The sequence below is a fragment of the Culex pipiens genome, chromosome 3 (assembly GCF_016801865.2).
Source record: "Culex pipiens pallens isolate TS chromosome 3, TS_CPP_V2, whole genome shotgun sequence".
In the NCBI taxonomy this organism is placed as follows: domain Eukaryota; kingdom Metazoa; phylum Arthropoda; class Insecta; order Diptera; family Culicidae; genus Culex; species Culex pipiens.
In genome coordinates, this window is record NC_068939.1 from 162,859,414 (window position 1) to 162,880,540 (window position 21,127).

At 34.5% G+C, this 21,127-nt stretch overlaps 1 protein-coding gene across 1 annotated transcript; it reads right to left on the minus strand.

The window, feature by feature from the left end:
- Window positions 1-986: 986 nt before the first annotated feature.
- On the minus strand, window positions 987-20,871 carry LOC120425221 (dihydroxyacetone phosphate acyltransferase). Its single transcript, XM_039589653.2, has 5 exons — window positions 20,599-20,871; window positions 9,773-10,029; window positions 9,542-9,718; window positions 4,992-6,437; window positions 987-1,992 (listed from the first exon to the last, which is right to left on the minus strand). Exons 2-5 carry the CDS (start codon window positions 10,004-10,006, stop codon window positions 1,675-1,677), a joined length of 2,175 nt encoding a protein of 724 aa, XP_039445587.1. The 5' UTR covers window positions 10,007-10,029; window positions 20,599-20,871; the 3' UTR covers window positions 987-1,674.
- Window positions 20,872-21,127: the final 256 nt, after the last annotated feature.

Below are 21,127 nucleotides of genomic sequence, written 5' to 3' on the forward strand. Positions count from 1 at the left end.
CGCTCTGCTTTGATGTTTTGCTTATTCTATCCGCTTTCAACCCCAATGTGTCCTGCACTGGGGGTGCCTGGGGTAACTTCGAGTTGACCTGGGCCGCCCGAGGAATTATGTCGTAGGTGGCTCGTGTACTGGTTCACTCACCTCTCCTCGCGGCAAGGTTTTCCGTAGGTCTACACTCGAACATGCAACATGGGACAGCATGAATCTTCAGCTGAAGCCGGACGAATGTATTCCGAAATTACAGAATTACAGAATTGTAATTCGGACCATTAGTTGCTGAGATATCGACATTAGAAAATGGTGGGTTGTTTGGGTACTTAATAAGTCTTGAACAAAATAAAAATTAAAATCGTTTTATGTTTGAGTCAACTGCCATATATGAAAATATATGAATGAATATGATTTTAATAAAATTTATATAAAATATAATCGTATAAACCATTAAAATCTAGCCATATAGTTTCAACATTTAAATGATTTTTTTGCGTGTCGATTTTAAATAAATGCCAAAAATAATATGTCCATCCAATTTTCGATCTTCAAAAAGCATTGCACAGTGGTCCAGATCGCAAAATGGATTTTCCGAAAAATGGTGAAGTTTTGGAGCTTTGGTGTCTTCAGAAGAGTTGTTGCAAATGAAAAGGGGCAACTTTTGAAAATTAGGGTGGTTCACGATTTGAAAAACTAAATTTTCAGGAATATTTTTGGAATTTTTGTGTCTTCTAGAAAGTTGTGGACTAACGTTTCAAATGGAAGTAATATTGAATATTTGGCCACCTCTCAAACAAACCGTTTTATGTGAAGTACAAGACAAAAACAATCAAACCACGTGCAAAACCGATTTTTGTTTTAAATTAGGAAAAAAAAGTGTTGAGAAACGAGTGTTACAAAAAACAATTTTAAAACTACGTAGATTATATATGACCTAAAAGAAATAATTTTAAAAATGGGATTTCGGATGTAGAATACGATAGTTCGTAGAATCGTTTATCGCTTAGAAAACAGGTTTATTGTTATTATGCTGCAATGCTTTACTGACTGTTAACAGTAGTGCAAATCTTGAGAATCACTGGTAATATTTGTTTTATAGTTCACAATTTTCGGGCTATTTAATCTACACCACACCACCACAAAACTCCTCAAACACTCCTTCTTCTCCCTCCTTTTAATCTAATCTGCACGCTGCCCACCTTAATCGCTAAATGGTACAGTTAATTGTTATAGTTGTAACACGAATTTAATTATATTATACATTCACAATTAGTCACTAATCCACGTTCCTTTTTTTTTTGACTGTCTGACATTTTGGCCTTCAATTTTATTTAATTGCGAATTCAATTTTATGCTAAACCCTGGCAAAGAGGGGGTGTGGAATGGAATGCACACTTGAACGCAAATTCACAAAGAAAAAACAAACTGAGTACGATTAAGACGACACAACTATTTACACAAAAACAAACATTATTGTTTCTCGAAAGCGCGGTAACTCTCACTCTCTGCTCTCACTTATCTCCACCGAATGGCCGCGGCCGCAGCCTGGCCGAGCGTTCGCATTCCGACGGTCCGCAGCAGGCGCAACATGCCGTGGACCAGCCGCAGTACGATGGCCAGCACCAGCCGAACTAGCTGGAGGAAATCCCGCACGGGTCGGACTCCTCCGGCCAGCGCCGAATCCTACAACTTGGACTCCATGACCTGCACGACCGCACCCTGGAAGGTCAGATACTCGAACGGGAGCAGGTCGCAGTAGGTTCGGAGGGTGGCGACGAGTGGCCTCAGGCGGGCCGTGTCCACCGTGAAGGACGTCGTCAGGTCGGCCAGCTTCGTCTTGGCGATGACGCCGAGCGCGACCAGCGAGTAAAGGGCCAGGTTGATGCTGTCCAGCGAGAGGCAGTACGGGTGGACGTGCGGTTCGTGGCGGAGCAGCAGCTGTTCGACGAACTCCTGCACCTTGGCCAGGTAGTCCTTTTCCTTGAAGGGGCCGCTGGAGAACTGGGGGGTGGGAGAAAAATACAATAATAATTTATTAGCATTGTTGTTTTCCTTAATAATTACAATTCTGAACATGTAAAATTGTCAAATTATAAAATTCTTAGATTTTCGGTAATTCGGTAATTTTGCAATACACCCGTCCGGCAGCAGCTAAAGATTCATGCTGTCCCACGTCGCAATAATGAAATTCTTAGATTTTCGAATTAAAAAGATTCTTGAATTATAAAATTCTAAACTTCAAACATTTTTAATACGATTTCAAAAATTCTGAAAATCTTTAATGTTAGTACCCAAAATCTAAAATTCTATAATTCTTAAATTTTAAAATTCTTAATATCCGATTTTTCAGATTTGAAAATCCTTAAATTCTAATAAATTCTTTTTATTTAATCTGAAATTCAAAAAATAAAAATTTAACATAAATTCTTAGGGGAAAATATGTTCGGCAGGTTAAGGACTTGCTCCTAACTCCATCAAATTTTTTTTATTCTAAAATTCAAAAACTTTTAGATTTTAAAATTTTAAGTACCATTCTGAAATTTTATTATTCTAAAACTCTAAAAATAATCCATTTTTTTTTGGTTTTAAATTATAAAATTTTTAAATTCAAAAATTCTTAGGTTTTAAAATTAATAATTCTGAAATTGTGAAATTCTAAAATTCTTAAAATCTAAAATTTGAAAACTGCTTATTTTTAGTTTCTGTAAGTTTAAAAATATAAAATTCAGATTTTTTTTTAAATTCATAATTTTGAAACTTTAAAATCCTAAATTCTAAAATATTATGATTCTTATGTTCTAAAGTTCAAAATTTCCAAATCTTTTACTTTGAGGAATTGTAAAATCTTTAAAGTCTACAATTCATATTTTTTAAATTTTTATTCTAAAACTAATTTTTTTATTGAAAATTCTAAGCATCTAAAATTTTATATAATTCTAAATTCAAAAAATTCCAATTCACTAATTATAAAATTTTTAAATTAAAAAAATCTTAAGTTTCAAAATTATTAATTCTAAAATTGTGAAATTCTAAAATTCTTATAATCTAAAATTCTAAAACTGTTTTTTTCAGTTTATGTAAGTTTAAAAATATAAAATTCTGAAATTTTAGAAATTCACAATTTTGAAACTTTAAAATCCTAAAATTCTAAAATATTATGATTCTTATGTAAAAAATTGTAAAATTGTATAATCTATAAAGTCTTCAATTAATTTTATTTATTCTTAAACCCAAAAATTTAAAAATTGTAAGCATCAAAAATTTTATCTAATTTTATCTAATCTTAAATTAAAACAAATCTAATTCACAAATTATAAAATGCTCAAATTCGAAAATTCAAAAGTTTTAAAATTCATAATTCTAAAATTGCAAAATTCTAAAAATTGGCAAATTGTAAAATTTTTTAAATTTAAAATTATACATTCGGAAATTCCAAAAACAAAAATAGTAAAATCAAATATTGAAAATCAAAAATTTAAAGTTTTTAAAATTGTACAATTCTAAAATTCTACATTATTAAATGTTCATTTTAAAAAATCTAAAATTGTAAATCTGGAAAAAAACACAATTCTTTATTTTTTTTTATTGATCAAATCTACAATTCTAAAACTCAAAAAAAGTTTTTTAAGATTCTGAAATCTGAAAAATATAAAATTCACAATTTTGGAACTTAAAAATCCAGAAATTCTGAAATAATTAAAAAAAATCAAAAATTTTAATTCTTTTAATTTGAGGAATCGGAAAATTGTAAAAAAATGTATTGTTAAGTCATACATTCTTAATTTTTATTCCAAAACTCAAACATTCTAAGCATCTAAATTTTTTTTTTTTTATAATTCGTAAATTATTAAATTCTCAAATTCTCAAATTCTAAAATTTTAAAATTAATAATTCTAAAGTTGTAAAATTCTAAAGATTCAAAAAATATAAAAATTATAAATTTCGGAAACTATAAAATCCCAAAAACAAAAAATTGTTAAATCACAAATTGAAAATCAAAAATTGAACGATTTTAAAATTAAAGAATCCTAAATTTCTATTTTTTTTTAATTTTCAATTCAAGAATCTAAAATTATAAAATCGAAAAAACCACAATTCTTAAATGATTTAATTTGTGGATTCTTGAATTCTAAAACTCAAACACTGTTTTTTTTTTAAAGATTTTGTTAGTTTGAAAATATTAAATTCTCAATATTCACAATTTTCAAACTTTAAAATCCTAAAATTCTAAAATATTATTATTCTTAAATTCGAAAATTTTAAATTTCCAAATATTTTATTTTTTCTCTTAAAATTGAAAAATTCTTAACATCTCAAATTTTATCTTACATAAAATAAAAAAAAATCTAATTCGCAAATTCAAAAAAATTATAAAATTCAAAAATTTCAAAAATTAAAATTGTAAAATCACAAATTGAAAATTAAAAATTAAGTTTAAAAATGGTAGAATCCTAAAATTCTCAATTTTTTAAAATTTTCAATTCCATCGAAAAAAAATTAAAAATAAATAAATTTAAAAACTTGTGAAATTCTGAAATTTTGAATAATTTTAAATTTTTGAATACCTTTTACATACTAAAGGCGGTTTAAAAAAACTCAAAAAGCAAAAACAAAAAATTAAGTTTATTGTACTCTTGAAGAAAACTCCTGAAATTTTAAATCCCAAATTTTTATGCATGAAAAATATATTTTCAGCATTTTTTTAAATGCCTTTTATTTTTTTTATTCTTCAACATTTTTTTTTTGAGCTATTAGAATATGTTTTAAAAATAGTGTGTACTCGATTTATCCAGTTTTTGATTACATGAGCCAACACAAATTAAAAAAAAGTGTTTTAAAATGTTCGTTTTCTGGTGCAGTTTTTTAAAGGAACCAATTTTTTTCCCCTCAATAAGCTTTTATGAAAAATCAGCGCTGAGAGATTTGAAAACTTTTCAAACCTTTCAAATAGCTCTTCGAAAAACCAACAATTTAACATTTTTTTTCTCTCACAAACTTACATGTTCCATCAGCACAACAGCGACCTGCAGATAGCAGCACAGGAACGGCCCGACCGCACTAAGATACACCTGCTGTTGCTGCTGCTGCTGCTGCTGATCCGCCTTGTCCGGGACAATCCGCACAACCGGCGACGCATCTGCCACCACCGTCCCCCGCTCCATCACGCCAAAGTGCACCAAATGATCCAGCGATTGGCCAAACTCACGCTCCTCACGCCGCCCGTGGAAGACAAACTCCGTGGCAAAGAGGTTGCGCAACTCGAGCACAGCTTGCCGGAGGGTGTGCAGGTTGATGTCCGTGGTGGAGCTGTTGGAGAGGTTCTTGGCGGCGAGTAGGACGAGGGCGGGTTGGGCGAGCCAGTGAAGACACGGATTGCAGTAGAGTTGGAGCGTGAAGATTGGCACGGAGAGGCGCATTACGACGTCGGACAGGTTGTGACCTTTGAGTTTCCGCTTGTCGACTTGGGAGAAGTCGTGGTGTGATTTAGCGATTACGAGGACGGCGTCCGAGTTGAGCTGGAGGATGTTTGCGTGGGTTTTGAGCGCTTCTTCGATGCTTGTTCGGATGAGGTTGCGGTCCGCTTCGTGGTGGCCGGTTTTCTGGATTGTGGTGACCGCGCCGAGGTGCTGGAAGACGTCCACCAGCACTCGAAGACCTTCGATCAGTTCCGGGAGGGTTATTGATTGGCCGAGGTACTTCCGGTAGTTGTAGTACACCGATATCAGATGGAACGTGGTCAGCACGATCTTCTCCTGCTGCAGATGGACCACGTCAAAGGCGAGATTGTGCAACAACGTCAGGTCCGACTTGGTCAGCGACTGCACGTGGGCCGGACTCATAGAGTGCTGGAACCGGTTCAGCTCGTCCCCAAAGTACTCCCGCACCGAAATCGGATCGCCAAACTCAAAGTAAATCGAACCGTAATTCTCCTTCAAAATGCTCATCGCCTTCAGCAACCCCTTCGTCGACTCCTTCGGCTTCGGAACTCCCAACAGCTCGTACACAAACAGCTGCTCCTCCAGCGGTCGATCGTACGACACGCTCACCGGCACAACCAACACGTCCGGAACCTCCCCCATAAACAGCGGCTCCAGCGCCATCGACAGCAGCCCAATCTTCGGCGACAACGCCTTATTGCTCCGACTCCGCGTTCCCTCGATAAAGAACTCCACCCCGTTATCATACGCCCGCACCAGTTGCCGCATGTACTCCTTGAACACCGCCCAGTACAGCTGGTCATTCCCGAACGACCGCCGCATGTAGAACGCACCCGTTTGCCTCAGAATGCTGCCCATGAACGCCATCGAGTGAAAGTCCATGCCGGCGGCGATGCCCGGAATTGCGATGTTGTAACAGAACGACACGTACGACATTAGGATAAAATCACCGTACGAGCGGTGGCTCGGCAGGTACAGCACCGTCCGGTCGCCGAACTGGGACTTGAGCTGGAAGAAGGGGGAAAACAGGGATACATAATTAGTCCGTGCGTAAATTAGGTACACATAACTTTAAAATGCTGAAACACTAAAAGTAAACCACTTTTACAGCTAAAGATTGCAAAAACTAGCTGGAATTGAACATTAATTTAGGAAAAAAAAATGATAAGTTCAAAATGTATCGAGAAATTAAAAGTGAGAGTGTGTGCAACATGGAGTTAAACTTTCTGTGCAGTTCGCGAGCGAGGGAGAGAACATGTAGTACTTTTCTCTTCTCGCTCGCGCTCGCATTTTCTTTCGCGTTCTCGCTCTCGCCGCGAGCGCCTCGTGCTATTCGTTCGTCCTAAGCTAGCGATTTGTTTATCAGGGTTATGAATGCGAACCAGGCAATGGTATAGAGGTGTAACTTCAATCGCTGTGTTGTTTTTTGTTCATTTCTAACACGTTCAACTTCTCACGAACGGGCAATTCTGGCTCGCGAGAAAGCCAGTTCGCGAGCGAAGGAGAGCACGGGCAATCGGTGAGTTTCTCTCGGCAGCTCGAGACTCGCGGCAAGAACTCGAGAGAGAGGATTTTTTGCTTGCGAGAGCGCGAGAATACCAACACTGCTCTCACTTTTAATTTCTCGATACAAATGAAAAGTAAGTATTAACACCTTAACCCCCAAACTCGGGAAAAAGGGGGAATTTCCATACAAATTCCCCCTTTTTCTCGAGCTTGGGAGTTTAGGTGTTAAAGAAGGAAGTGGAAGAGGTAAAGAAGGAAGTGGAAGAGTTTCAAGTAGAGGCTAAGGTGTTTCTGCTAAAGTTTGATTTTCTAACTGAAAGCGCACGTGTTGAAAAAAGTTTAAAGTTTTACCACAGACAAATAGACGTAAATCATTGAGCTTTTTTTTAAATCCATCGATTACAAAATTTATCAGTGACTAGCTCTATCTGGTGGCCAAAACTCAAAATAATTCCATCGATATCGTCCCGCCCGTGTGGATCAATCGGACCGCGCACTGGCTCACAATCCAGAGGTTGCTGGTTCGAATCCCGCGGCGGGCGCTCTAAAATTCTTTGTGTAAATATGGGTATTCGGCGCCGTCGCTCCGTGCCATACACTTAGGAGCCCAGGGCGGCGAAGTCCTTGTAGATAAAAAGGAAGACACTAGTGGTTGGTACTAGCAATGGTGGCCGACAGCTATAAAGTCAACTTCGTTTTATATATAGAAGTTTTCAATGTGTGAGTACATACGGCCATACATTTAAAATTTAAATCAGCCGTTATATTCCTGATTGATGGGAATAAGGTCCTAAAGCCCTATGTAATGTTTTATGTACAACGGTAAAAAACACGATTAGAACCATTTCTGTTCACTTTTTTCATATTTTAATGCAAAAAAATAAATTTACATGATAACATTTTTTTTAATGGAACAACTATTGTCCCCTTAGAACGAGCTGTCAAGTAGGACCTTTTCTGCCAAGAAGGACCGTGAAGTCAATTTAAAAAAAAATGATTTGAAAATAAAAAAAAAAACAGGGATTTGCCTCAATACCATTTAAAAAAAAAAAACAAACGTTTTGAAATTCATTCACTTCAATTTTAAATTTTATATTAATTTTTTTTTTGAACTCTGATTTTTAAAGGACAATTTTCAAGGGGGAGAGGGACAAATTCTTAAGATAAAAATTAAATACTCATACCTAATTAATTTGCGCAAAATAACCTTATTTGTTGGCAAAAAACTTTTCAAAAAAATTGCCTATCATAAATCATAAGTTATTATCTTTGAAAAACGTAGAAAAAAGTTGAAACTATTTTGAAATATGGTCAAAATTATTATTTTTTTTGGCCTATTCAAACGTTAGGGATCCTATGTAAATTTTGCAAATATTTTTATTCGAACGATTGGTTAAATTTTAACAATAATTTCATTTTTTGACATTCATTTTTTGTATCTCAAAGAATGTATACTAAATATTTTGATGATGGAGAAAACTTCATAATTAATAATTTAATGTTAACTTTTCATTCAGAGACTGTAGGTATATCAGCAACCATTGGTCTAAGCTTCACTGTCCTGTAAGCTAATTCAAAAGAAATTGTGTAATCTTTAAAAAAAGAAGAAATGGTAAAAACTTGGTCCTGACTTTTGAATCATGTTTTCAAAAAATATATAATTTTCAGTGGATATAACTCGAAAACGGTGCACGACATCGAAATTTATTTAAAGTAAATTTTGATTGCAAACTTGGTTTTACATCTAAGAGTTAAAAAAAATCAACATTTTTCAATAATCATTATTTTTCTCGAAAAATTGGCAACACTGCCAAATGAGTTTTGACCATCTTGATCCAAAGATGGCATTTTTCGTCATCTAAAAAATATCCAAAAATGATATTTTTCAAAAAGGGGGTTCGCTTTTAGTTAGTTAAATCGATAAAAAAAACTCGTTCTCAAGATACAGATTTTTGAAAATTTGTAAAGGCTTAAATACTTATTTTTGACATTTTCAAATGTTTTTCAACTATTCTGGAATTTTCTGAAAAGATGGCAGGGATTTTTGGAAATTAAATTTTAGTGATTTTTAAAATCAGCAAAAAAATCCGTGCATAATTTTTTTCTGTTAAGTCCTTATTTATACACAAAATTTTGATCAAAAATTCGTTCAAAAGATACAGATTTTTGAATTTTCACCTACCATTTTTGTAAGTTTTTATGTAGACTTTTTGAATATTATTTTTTTTAACTATTTAATATATTTAAATAAAAAAATTGATCACACATATTATTTTAATAAAATAAAAAAGGTGCATATGGTTATGTAATTGACATGACCTATTATTACCTATATAAAATCCTATTGTTCAAACTTGACAGATGCCATTTTGAATCATAAAGTTCTTCCTTATAAGTCTTCATAAAAAATAAAATATCGTCCGCTTTACACCGATGCCGAAGGCACCAAATCGTTAAAAAATGCATTTCCAAAACACAGATTTATAAATATAGTCGTATTAGTTTTTTAAAATTCTGAAAATGTTAAAATCTTAAGCAATTGAAAATTATAAATTTACTAAATTAGTTCTGAAAATATAAATCAAATAACAACGCTTTATCCTCACCTGTTCCAGCTTTGTCTCGTTGACGTACATCCCGCTCAGAATCCGCCGGATAATGTAGTTCAGGATCGTTCCGAGCACCCGGATCACCGCCAAACTTTCGTCCAGACCGATCTCGTCCAGTATCGCCTTCACGGTACGGACGAGTTCCGCCTTCTTCCTCGGATCACCTCCCGATTCCTGCAGGAAAAAGTTGTTTATTGAAAAAATAGGTTAGTTTCGAGGGTCACCAACCTTTTCCAGCACGTTCCGTATCCGTTCGCTGTTGAGAACGAGCTTCTTGAGATCGGCCGGATTCACGTGCACGTCCTTCGGAAAGGGAAAGGCCCGGTTGTACGGTTTGGTCATGTCCGTCAGGTGGCGCTGGGCCGGATCCAGCAGGTTCTTGAAGTGGTCCAGGTAGTTGCGCATCCGTTCTTCCGCTTTGGCCTTGGTCGGAGTGCCACTTTCCGAACTCGATTCCGCCATTGTGTGGTGCTGCACAAGAATTACTGAAGAAAATTGATAGAATTTGTTACGAAAAGAAACATAACCTACAAATTGTATGGAAAGTGACAGCTATCCTTCTAGCGGATGTTTTTCAAACTAAAATCTTTAAAAATTACTCAAGTTCGATTGTCTGTGACGCACACAGGTAAGACTATAAACTAATATTTTGCCATTTTATATTTGCTCTTTCGCTGTTTACACTGCCGGCGAGTTTTCTTTGTGCCTTCTCGGGACAACACACCCACCCCGCTTATGCGAAATTGTTGAGAGAAGTGCATACTGTTCATTCGGTAAGGTACTTAATTTTGTGAGAAGTGTGCGTGATGGAGAACACGTGCTTCGGTTCACAATCCTATAGAAAAACAAAACGTGAATGAAATTATGGAGACGTAAAAGCGAATGAGCAATCAATTTCTATTTCTAGGCTGGTTTTTGTTTTTGCATCCAATTATCTTTAACTGAGTGACTATCTAGAACACAACAAATTGTTTCGTGTTCTTTACGTTTTATTTTTACAAGAAATACCTTTCTATTACAATTTTTTTCTTCCTAATTTTAAATATATATTTTCAACATTTTTTTTAAATACAGAGCAGGTCACTCACTAGAATTTCGCAAACAAAGAAATTCTTTATGTCCAAATTATCCATTTTGCATAGTTTCTTCATCTGTCATCATATCCTATAGCTCAAAAGCTGGCACACCGAAGGGGGTAAAGTTTGTCAAAATTGAGTTTTCGTGAAAAAAATTATTGAAAAAAAAACACACACACACTGGGTAAACTTTTTTCCTGAATCAAAACCTACAACTTTGCCAAAGACACCAAATCGATCTGAAAAAATCCCTTCTCGAGATACAGATCTTCGAATGTTTTCAAAGCACTTTTCTATGCAAAATGGGTTATTTGAACATAAGGAACCGAAGGACAAATTTTCATACAAATACAATGAAATATCGTTATGCGTAGTTTTGAGTGATGCTCATTTTTCTATTTTTTTTTTTAACTTAGAACTTATAAATGGAAAAGTCTAAATATTGAATAATTTTAAAATTAAAAATTACTAAAAATCGAAAATTACAAAAAAGAAAGATTTAATTCCAGATTCGAGTGGTAGAAATACCAAAAGAAATTCATTGTTCAAAAAAGCAAAATATTGCTCGAATGGAAGTGTTCCATTAAAAAAAGCAAAAACTTAATTTTAAGAATTAAAATTAAAAATATTTTAGTTGCAGCTTCGGTAAAGTCGCTGGCAGGTAGTTGGACTCACAATCCAAAGGTCGTCAGCTCGAATTCCGGGGTGGATGCAATCTTAGGAGTAAAAAGAGGTTTGCAATTGCCTCAAAAATCAAGCAATTTAGAAAGCCAAAGCAACGCTGTAGGGCGAACAATTTGATTTTTTAGTTGCACAGTGTTTTAGTAATAAAAAAGAAATTTGGATCCAAAACTTAAAAATTTTTATATAAAAATTTAAATGTTGATTATTTCTTAGTATGACAAAAATCTTAAGTTAAAAAAGCATTTTCATTACCTAAAAAAAACTATTTTTGAATTTCGGGAACAGCTTTAAGTAAAAAATCACATAAATTTTACAATTTGTACAGTTTTATGCAAAAGAAAATTTTACTGTTTTAATTTTTCCGCACAATCAAGCTGAAATCACAGACAAAAATATGTGTATCAAAACCTTATTGGCAATTTTTATTTTTATTTTTATTTCGGTTAGCACAAATTTTATTAAAAGTTATTTCTCGGCTCTGGTTGATCTTCAAGTCGTTTTACCAATTTGTGGTTTCTAAATAAAAAATAAAATAAAATAAAAAAGCCTAAGGTGCAGGATAATGTTGAAAATGAAAAAAATAACGTTATTCAATTTGTTATGTATTTCAAATAGTTTGAAATCGATTAGGGTATGACCCTATTTTGGACCTAGTACCTATTTTGGACCTATTTTTATTAATCGAGGTAGTTCAGGCTTTTAAAGTACGAATTCACTGTATCCAACCAACAGAAAGTGTAAAGATCGTTTTGTAGCTAAAATGTTAACATTTTTGATTATTTCCGCTTTTTAAGCCACTTTTTCCTATGCCATTCTTATTTCCTACCATTTTTCTAGCACATCGATTAGGTCCAAAAATTCCGGCCTCGTTGCTAATCAGATTTGGCTCGCGACACCTTGATGATTTTTTTCTGTTTTGCACTGACACCAAGCAATTTCGTCCGGTTTCCGAGCAATGTAACTGTTGTCTATTTAATTCTTTTATGTTTTTCGTCACTAAACCATTGAAATAACTATTCTATTATCGAAAAAAACTCAATTCAAAATATTTTCAAATCAGCCGCGTTGGATCAGTTTTTGGAGCTACTTTGCCGTCCGTCCAAGGCTATCACCAACACATATATAACAAGGTGTTGCAGTTTATCAATTTATTTCGATATTTTATTGAAATTAATTGAAAATTTTTAATTTAATATTTTGAATTGCATTTCTTTACTGTAATTATTTCAAAGAAATCTAAGCTTAAAAAAGCAAATGATTAACAGAAACAATGAAAATATGTTTTTTAAACGATCAAAATGCAAATTGATGATAGAGATTTAGATGATTGTTAGGACCGATTGCAAAGTATCCCAAAATTTAAACTTATGTTGATTTATTTTTGTCTTAACATCATTATCACCAATTTAGCTGCATATATATTAAATTTTTGCTTCAAAAAATGCAAACTGGCTACCCTGTTGGAATTGAAGGGGAAACGATTGAAAACCCTAAAGGATCTAGTTCATTAAATCGTCAGCTGTCACCGTGACAGGAGCTGTCAATATTGCTTACGAGTGGTTTTTGAAAAAGTCGTATGAATTAAATTTAAAAAATCTTGAGCTAGTTCCTAAGCTAGATCCTAAGCGCTAGTTGTAAACAAATCAATTTTTCGATCAGTTCTCGATCAATTTACGAATTATAAAAATTAAATTAGCCGGGACCCGTGGTGTAGGGGTAAGCGTGATTGCCTCTCACCCAGTCGGCCTGGGTTCGATCCCAGAAGGTCCCGGTGGCATTTTTCGAGACGAGATTTGTCTGATCACGCCTTCCGTCGGAAGGGAAGTAAATGTTGGCCCCGGACTAACCTAAAAAAAAAAGGTTAGGTCGTTAGCTCAGTCCAGGTGTAGGAGTCGTCTCCCTGGGTCCTGTCTCGGTGGAGTCGCTGGTAGGCAGTTGGACAAACAATCCAAAGGTCGCCAGTTCGAATCCCGGGGTGGATTGAAGCTAAGGTGTAAAAAGAGGTTTGCAATTGCCTCAACAATCAAGCCTGCGAACACCTAGTTTCGAGTAGGAATCTCGCAATCGAGAACGCCAAGGCAATGCTGTAGAGCGAATAATTTGATTTGATTTTGAAAAATAAAATGCTTTGAATTGTCATCTGCACGTCTTTTAAATGCTCTTTATTGGAAAACAAACAAAATTTGGTTTGATTCAGAGAAAAAAAATCAAATAAGTGTCGGAGATCGTGATGGCTGTTACGACGTATTGCAAACTAATCAGAGAAATATACATATGGAAATTATATTTTTTGTAAGTTTTAACTGATTTTTGCATATCTATATCCATATAAAAAAAAATAAACACAGGTATAACGGACAATCTTCTACTAGGAAAAGGTAAAATAAGTTTGTAAATAATAAATATTTTTAAATATTATTTGTTTTTGAAACATAATTTGAAAAAATCTCCTAATTTAAAGGCATTTTCAGTAAAACGAATTTCATATAAAATGCGAAAACTTTTGATTCGTTCTTTGAATTCAGTTAAACATGTAATATAAGTTATAAAACGTCCATTATCGAAGGGGAGATTTCACGAAATTAATAACACCGATGTGGTTAGTTTGACTGTCCAAAATGTTCTGATTTTATTGTGATCGAAAAGTCCCCCAGAGCCTCACACACGAGGTACTGAGGTTTTGCTTACTGAGCATTAATCGAGCTACTTGCTTTAATAGCGGCGAGGTAAACGAAGTTTAGCTTTGTTCGCAGTTTGGGTTACTGTTGTCGGCTGTGCTGACGATGTTGGTGGCGTCGATCAATTATGCGGAAAGCAATTTCCGTAACTTATAAATCTATAATTTAATAAACAAAACTAGTTTCAACGAATTTCAGGCAAAGTTCGGAATTTTTAACAATTTAACCTAACATTTATATGTATTACGTTAAAAAGCTTATAAACTTAGTTAACTAAACATTGACATAAATGATTTTCTTAAAAATTATTTCAGCAACCTAAGTAATGTTTGAACACCTCAAATCTGCTTTTAACAAGACAAACTATGCCTATCAAAGGCACTCTGGTATTCAAACAAAGTTTTTTTTTTCAAATATTACATTGTTTTTAAAAGTCCAAAATAGGTACTAGGTCCAAAATAGGGTCATATATATATTTTTTTGGGAGACAAAATTCCGAATCTTTTGAGCCATAGAAAACATGTAGTTAAACTTTTTGTCAAGCAATTGTAAAGTTTAACATGACAGATGAGAAAGTTTCACACCAAGTTACAAACTACATCTCCCTTTAAAATTTCTTGATTGTTTAATAATATTTGAACTTAAGCTCTGCGTAAAATTTAGAACCTTTTTTCATTGTAACTTGTAATGTATTTCTGTCATTCATTTAATTTTAAGTTAAGGTGTTTTTATTGCGACTAATAACGGGTTGTCTTTTATGTTCTAATGCTTGAACAATTAGGTCGTAAGAATACGCAAATGGTAAATAGGACAGAGACCTGCTAAAGATGCGTGAGTTTCCATTAAATATAATTAAAACACGTTTCAAAATTCAAATCCATTGTTTTATTAAAAAAAATTAATTTCTGAAATAAATATTTTCCAAATTATAATCGTGGATAGGCCCTTTGGTTTATCAAACCGAGTTTTTGTTTGTGTGCGTGTTACCACCGCACTCCGCAATTCGAGTTGTCCAAATTTCAACCAATCAGAGTGTGGGTCCAAAATAGGTTCAGCGATGTCTCCAAATACATTAAATAAGTCCAAAAAGCATCCAAAAAATGTTTTACTTGAAATGCTTATTACATTGAAATGGTTAAATTATTTTTCAATTTTAATAGTACACTTTGTTAAGCTTAAATTAAGCCACAAACCAATCCTGAAACGAGCCAAATTAGTTAGACCGTTCCTGAGAACAATGCAAAATATGTTGACGCTTTGCATAGTAGGTTCAAAATAGGGCCATATACCCTACACGTTTTGTTAATAAAAAATAAATTTCTAATATCTTTTACTTGACGAAATTTCAATTTGGATGTTTATTATGTTTTGAATTTTTTTTTTATATTAAGGATTTAGCTGATTGTCGGATTTGCTAGCATTTTCTCATGATCGTGGATATGCCTAGTGGTGCCCAATTGGCGTGGAAAAGCTCATTTCAAAGAAAAAATATCACTGACAATTTTTATCTTTATTCAATAAGAAAAATACATTCTTGCAAAATTTTCATCATGTTGGCAAAGTATGATTTTTCTTGAAAAAAGTTTCAATATTTACTATGTGATCATCCCTAGTTCTGGCTCGATGCCACCTCCATGCGAATACGTGCTCCGTTTGTTTGTCAACAAAGCTGCAGTAGGATGGTGAGACAAATGGTACGTTCGTTTGATGGCTAGTTCGGCACTGAGTGCCGCACTCAGAGCTGTCAAAGTGTTTCTTTGAAGAAACTCGCGCTAGTTCCGCACGAGTTTCGCCGCCATCTTGGAACTGAAACTCTAGTGCCGCACTCGATAATTTTTCAGTTTCATGCGAGTTCCATGCACACTGAAAAAGAATGTTCGTTTGAACCAAAACTGGCACCGACGAGTGCGGCACTCAGTGCCACACTGGCTGTTCAAACGAACGTACCAAAAGTGAGAGGGGGAGAGATTTTGACATTTATAATCCCGCATCTGACCCGCCGCCTATTTCGACGGTCGTTTCCAACGAGAACGACCGAATCTAGTAAGGAACTGACCGTACAATGCTAAGAAAACGTTGCAAATAATGGGGTTAATATTATTGTGTATTGGGCTTGAAACACTTATTTAGGACAATTTCAATCCGGTCCGGTTGAAAATTTCAGAATTATGTCAGGGAGCGTTCTTTTATCACGTAACGCGGTTGGAGGGAGGGGCTCGAAGACTATCCTACGCTCCATAATTTTTTTTTACAAGATTTGTATAGAAATTTTGCTACGATGAGGGGGTCAAAAGTTCAACATTTTGCGTTACGTAATAAAAGAGCGCTCCCTTATTGAAAAGAGCAGAATATTTCAGAATAGTTTCATTTTTAAACATTGAAAATCGCACAAATAGTTTCCGAGATATTTTCAGATAAAAAAAATAATGCTTATTCGGAAACATTGAGAAAAACACACTTTTCAAAAAAAAAGAAAGAAAAAGAAGCTGTTTTTCAGCAATCAGCTACACGACCAATAAAGTGTAAAAAGAAAAATTGTAGGAAAAATTAGCTCAATCTCAGCTTTTCGAAAAATTACAGGGTGCTTTCTGGAAATATTTTAAATTTAACAGTTTCTGAAAATTCCACCATTACCTTTGAATTTTTATTTCAACGGCCTATAACGAGAAATAACAAACGGTGTATTTTTTGCCTTCCTCACTGAGGTAAGGCTATAATCCTGCTCTAAAAATGAACTTCGTATAAAAACGTCGTAGACCCACCTTCATGTATACATATCGACTCAGAATCGAAAACTAAACAAATGTCTGTGTGTATGTGTGTGTGTATGTATGTATGTGACCAACAAACTAGCTCATGTTTCTCGGCACTGGCTGAACCGATTTGACCCGAACCTGTTGCATTCGACTTGGTTTAGGGTCCCATAGATCGAGTTTTATACAGATTGAAGTTTCGATAAGTAGTTCAAAAGTTATGTATAAAAATGTGTTTTCACATATATTTGGATCTCACTTAACTGTATGTAAACTATGTCCGGGTCCACCATCCGACCCATCGTTGGGTAGGTTATCAAAAGACCTTTCCAACGAATCCAAAACATTGAAGATCTGGCAACCCTGTCTCGAGATATGGCCACTTAAGTGGTATTGATGTACTTTTTGAAAGCCGGATCTCACTTAAATGTATGTAAACTATGTCCGGATCCACCATCCGACCCATCGTTGGTTAAGTTATCAAAAGACCTTTCCAACGGGTTCAAACACATTGAAGATCTGGCAACCCGTTCTCGCGATATGGCCTCTTAAGCTATATTTATGTGCTTTTTTTTATTCCGGATCTAAAAAATAGATGAAATTTGTATACAACCCCATCATATCAGCCATTGTTGGTAATGAGTGAGGAAGGCTCCAACCACATAGGTGGATTAAGTTAGTTTTTTCTGAGGTCCTAATCTACAATTTTGTAAAAATCCCCAAATCGATCAGTGATCCCCTTTCTAGATACAGATTTTTTTTAAATTGCCGCATGCCAATTTTGTATGACCGGCTTCTAAAATTGTATGGTGAATGCAAAATTGCTTCTTAAAAAACAAAATCAAAAATCGGGAAAAAAATACAAAATTTTAGAGAATTACTTTGAAGCTGTCTGATATGACTTGTTACTTCTTCAACAAACCTACAAACCTCGTTAAAAAGATAACTGACTGTAATCAAACACAAGATAACACGCAATGTGTTTTAGAAAAGGCAAATAAATCTGTTGTGTCACATTAAAAATAAATCTATTTTTGCTGCTGAGTTGTTGCATAAATGTTTTTTCTTTTCAATTTAATTTTGAAATACAGTCCAGCTTCGATAATCCGAAAACCTTGGCAAAATTTCACTTCGAATAATCGAACCACGACTTTTTTTTTGGTTTTGTCTAATTTTTGACTGTGAACTTCGAATAATCTAAAGTTCGGATAATCGAGTCTGGACCGTATTTTTTAAATCGTTTAATTTTTCATTTTTTCAAACCAAACAAGTTTTTGAAAATGTATTGGAATTTTTTCCTTGTTTTTTATGCATTCAAATTTGGCTGAATCTTTTTGTCAAATAGTTTAAGGCAATTTAACTCTTTCATTTATTGTAATATGCATAAAATCTACAAAAATATAATTTATCTCAAGTCAGCTAAAAATTACCTCATCATTAAACCGACTAAAAAAATTATGCCACAACACAAGTAGCATAATTGCCATTTCAGCGACACTCAGCAGTGTTGCTGCTCTAAATTTAGATTAAAGCATCGTTAATTATCAAAGCCACACAGTTGAACAGTCTGTAAAAAGATTTCAACGAAGGGGGAAAACCCTTTCCCCTTTCCACCGAGCTCGTTTTTTTTGGTGAATGTCTAAACGCGCTAAACCAAGCGACTAAGAAAAATATTGCACAATGTTGTCCGGTGCAGACACAAATCTTCGAAGGTCGCCTTCCCAAATAACCGGATTGGCTAATCTTAATAGTCACTAGGGCGTCCAATTTTCCCGGGTTTTGAATTTCCCGGGAAACGGGAAAAATATTTTTGGAATCCCGGGAATTCCCGGGATCCCGGGAAATTTTGGAATCAGTAATAAAATCTATGTTTCATTATATTTTTGTTATGTTTTCAAGCTTAAAATCATAGAATTAGCTTAATAATATCAAATGGTGATAATCCTCACTTCAATCTAAACAAAGACGACAGTTTTAAAATAGCCTAAAAGAATTTTTTTGTTTGTCTTTGTGGTGTTTAGGATTTTATATCAACTACCTACTATTTTTAATTCCAGTATGATTTTTTTTTTTGATTTGCGAATCAAATTACATAATTCTAGAGCTTTTTTTTTTGAAAATGTCCAATAAGCTTTTGTCTTCCATATGTTTATAGGACCTATTCAAAAAAAAACTCTGGAATTCTTTTATATTTTTTTTCTTTTATATATATTTTTATATGACATGACTAAAACAGCTTAAAAAAATTATTTTATATCTAAAAAACAAAAAACGACAATAAATAAAATGATACCAGTCAATGTAAAATTTTAGATAAGTTTTGAATTCATTGTTTTATATAAAACATATTTTACAAATTATCTTCAAGTTACTACCGCCAACCGAGGGAAAATCAGAATTACAGTCTAAATAGGTACAGGAGATTTTAGAGCAATACATTTGGAAGTACAAATTGTTTTGTTCTGTTCCTGTTTTAACCGAAGTCATCCAAAACGTCATGCAATTATTTTTTGCTTTAATAGCTGTCTTTATTCGTTACATTTGTACTTATTTGCCCTAGATGCCGGTGTTTGATTATAAATAATTTGATATGAGATTGTTTTTTTTTAATTTAAAATCGAAAATATACGTAAATATATCCAGTCTTAAAACAAATAAAATAAATGAGAAAAAAATTAAAGCGCTAGGCATTTTGCGGACCTGTTCATTACAATTATAATATTTTTTCCTAAAAAGCCAATTTAATGCTGAGATTTGCTGAATACAAATTTTAAATCATTTTATTGTTTTACTATTTTCACAACCAAATCTGAATTTCCAGACCAAAATATGATACTTTTTTCAATTTCGGGAATTCCCGGGACAAATTATAGAAAAATCCCGGGATTCGGGAATTCCCGGTTTTGGAAAAATCCCGGGATTTTTGTCCCGGGAAATCCCGGGATGGACGCACTAATAGTCACAAAAAAATAAATAATGGGGAAGGTCAGCAACTGCGAATTTTGACTTGTATTACCATTCTACGCATAATTGTCTCATGTTACTTTGAGTTTCAGATACACATGGGACAGTTTTGCGTAGAACTGCTGTGTAATGTATTGAAACAAGTCGCGTGACCGATAGCAATTTCATTATCTTATTATCTTTAATCCCCCTACGAGTGTCATTAATTTAGCCATATTGTCCCAAACAAATCAAGATAAGAGGGTTATCAACGCTAAATTTGCATTGTTTTTAGAGTAATTTCACCTATTTTCAAGATATTTATCCGAACGAGAGTCGAATAATTTTGATTTTATGCAACATTCCCCAACGCGCACATAGTCCCACGTCATTCCCCCAAATATCTGGGCCACAATTCTTCCAAGCCGCGAGCCGCGGCGGTTTGTTTTTGCCGGGCCTACTACGAGATGTCATAACTTTTCTTTTTTCTCTCTCTTCTTCACCCGTCTTATGTTTTTCACTCTCCCCCTTTTGCGCTTGACAGTCGGCGCGCGAATCGATCGATATTTGCAGCAAATATCAGCGCCTACTGCCTTTATTTTTTCTCACACAAAAAAACCATGTAACAATTCCGGTCCTAACGAGACTTTGTCACCAGCGCCTACTGTGGGGAGTCGTCGTCAATTTTCGAAATGCAAATTTGCACAATTATAGAGAAACGAAGCCCTCTCCCTCCTCAAGTCGCGGTCGATATGTAAATAAAATAGAATCATGTCCTTGACGGCGACTTCCCGATGATCGCGCAGTGTCCGTGAAGAAATTATAATTCTTTAGCGTTTTTTTTTTGCATGTCAAATTACACGGAAATAATCACTAATCATTTCGACTCTTTTTTATCCTTCCAAATATTCGAGACACACCTCTAGAAAAAAGATCCCACAAGGTTCAACTCCAAACGACGTCTGCTGCACAATCGATTATTAAATTGGCCAAAGTTTTTTTTAAGACCAAATCTTTACCGGGCACCTGGCACCTTAATTTGCAGTCAAGATGCACTATTGATTAATCACGATACAGACGAAAAAACACACCACGAGACGAGATCGTACGATTGTTAGTTGGCAAAAAGTCGCGACGACGACGGCTGTTACGGAGCTTGGATCATCGCGAACCCGACGTCTGGAAATGACTGTTCCTGCCGGAATCGTACACGCGAGAGAAGGCAGAGGTGCTTCGAGCCGGGTCGTTCATGTACCCACACAGATAGAGGGGGTTTGGATGTATTTGAACGAATAGTTTGTTAGACGGTGTACTTTTTGAAGGATAAAATTAAAAATTTGGAAAAACTAAATTTGTAACATGACAATATTATTTTGAAATCCTCAGAGCGACAGTAGTCCTACGTTAAACTTGTTTACAGTAAAATCATTTCAGAATTTCTCATGAATC

Coding starts and splice junctions, on each gene's coding strand:
- LOC120425221 (XM_039589653.2), bottom strand. CDS start 10,006: ATGGCGGAATCGAGTTCGGAAAGTGGCACTCCGACCAAGGCCAAAGCG. Junction 9,719..9,772: donor TACGGAACGTGCTGGAAAAG/GTTGGTGACCCT, acceptor TTTTTCCTGCAG/GAATCGGGAGGTGATCCGAG. Junction 1,993..4,991: donor CTGTTGTGCTGATGGAACAT/GTAAGTTTGTGA, acceptor CCCACCCCCCAG/TTCTCCAGCGGCCCCTTCAA.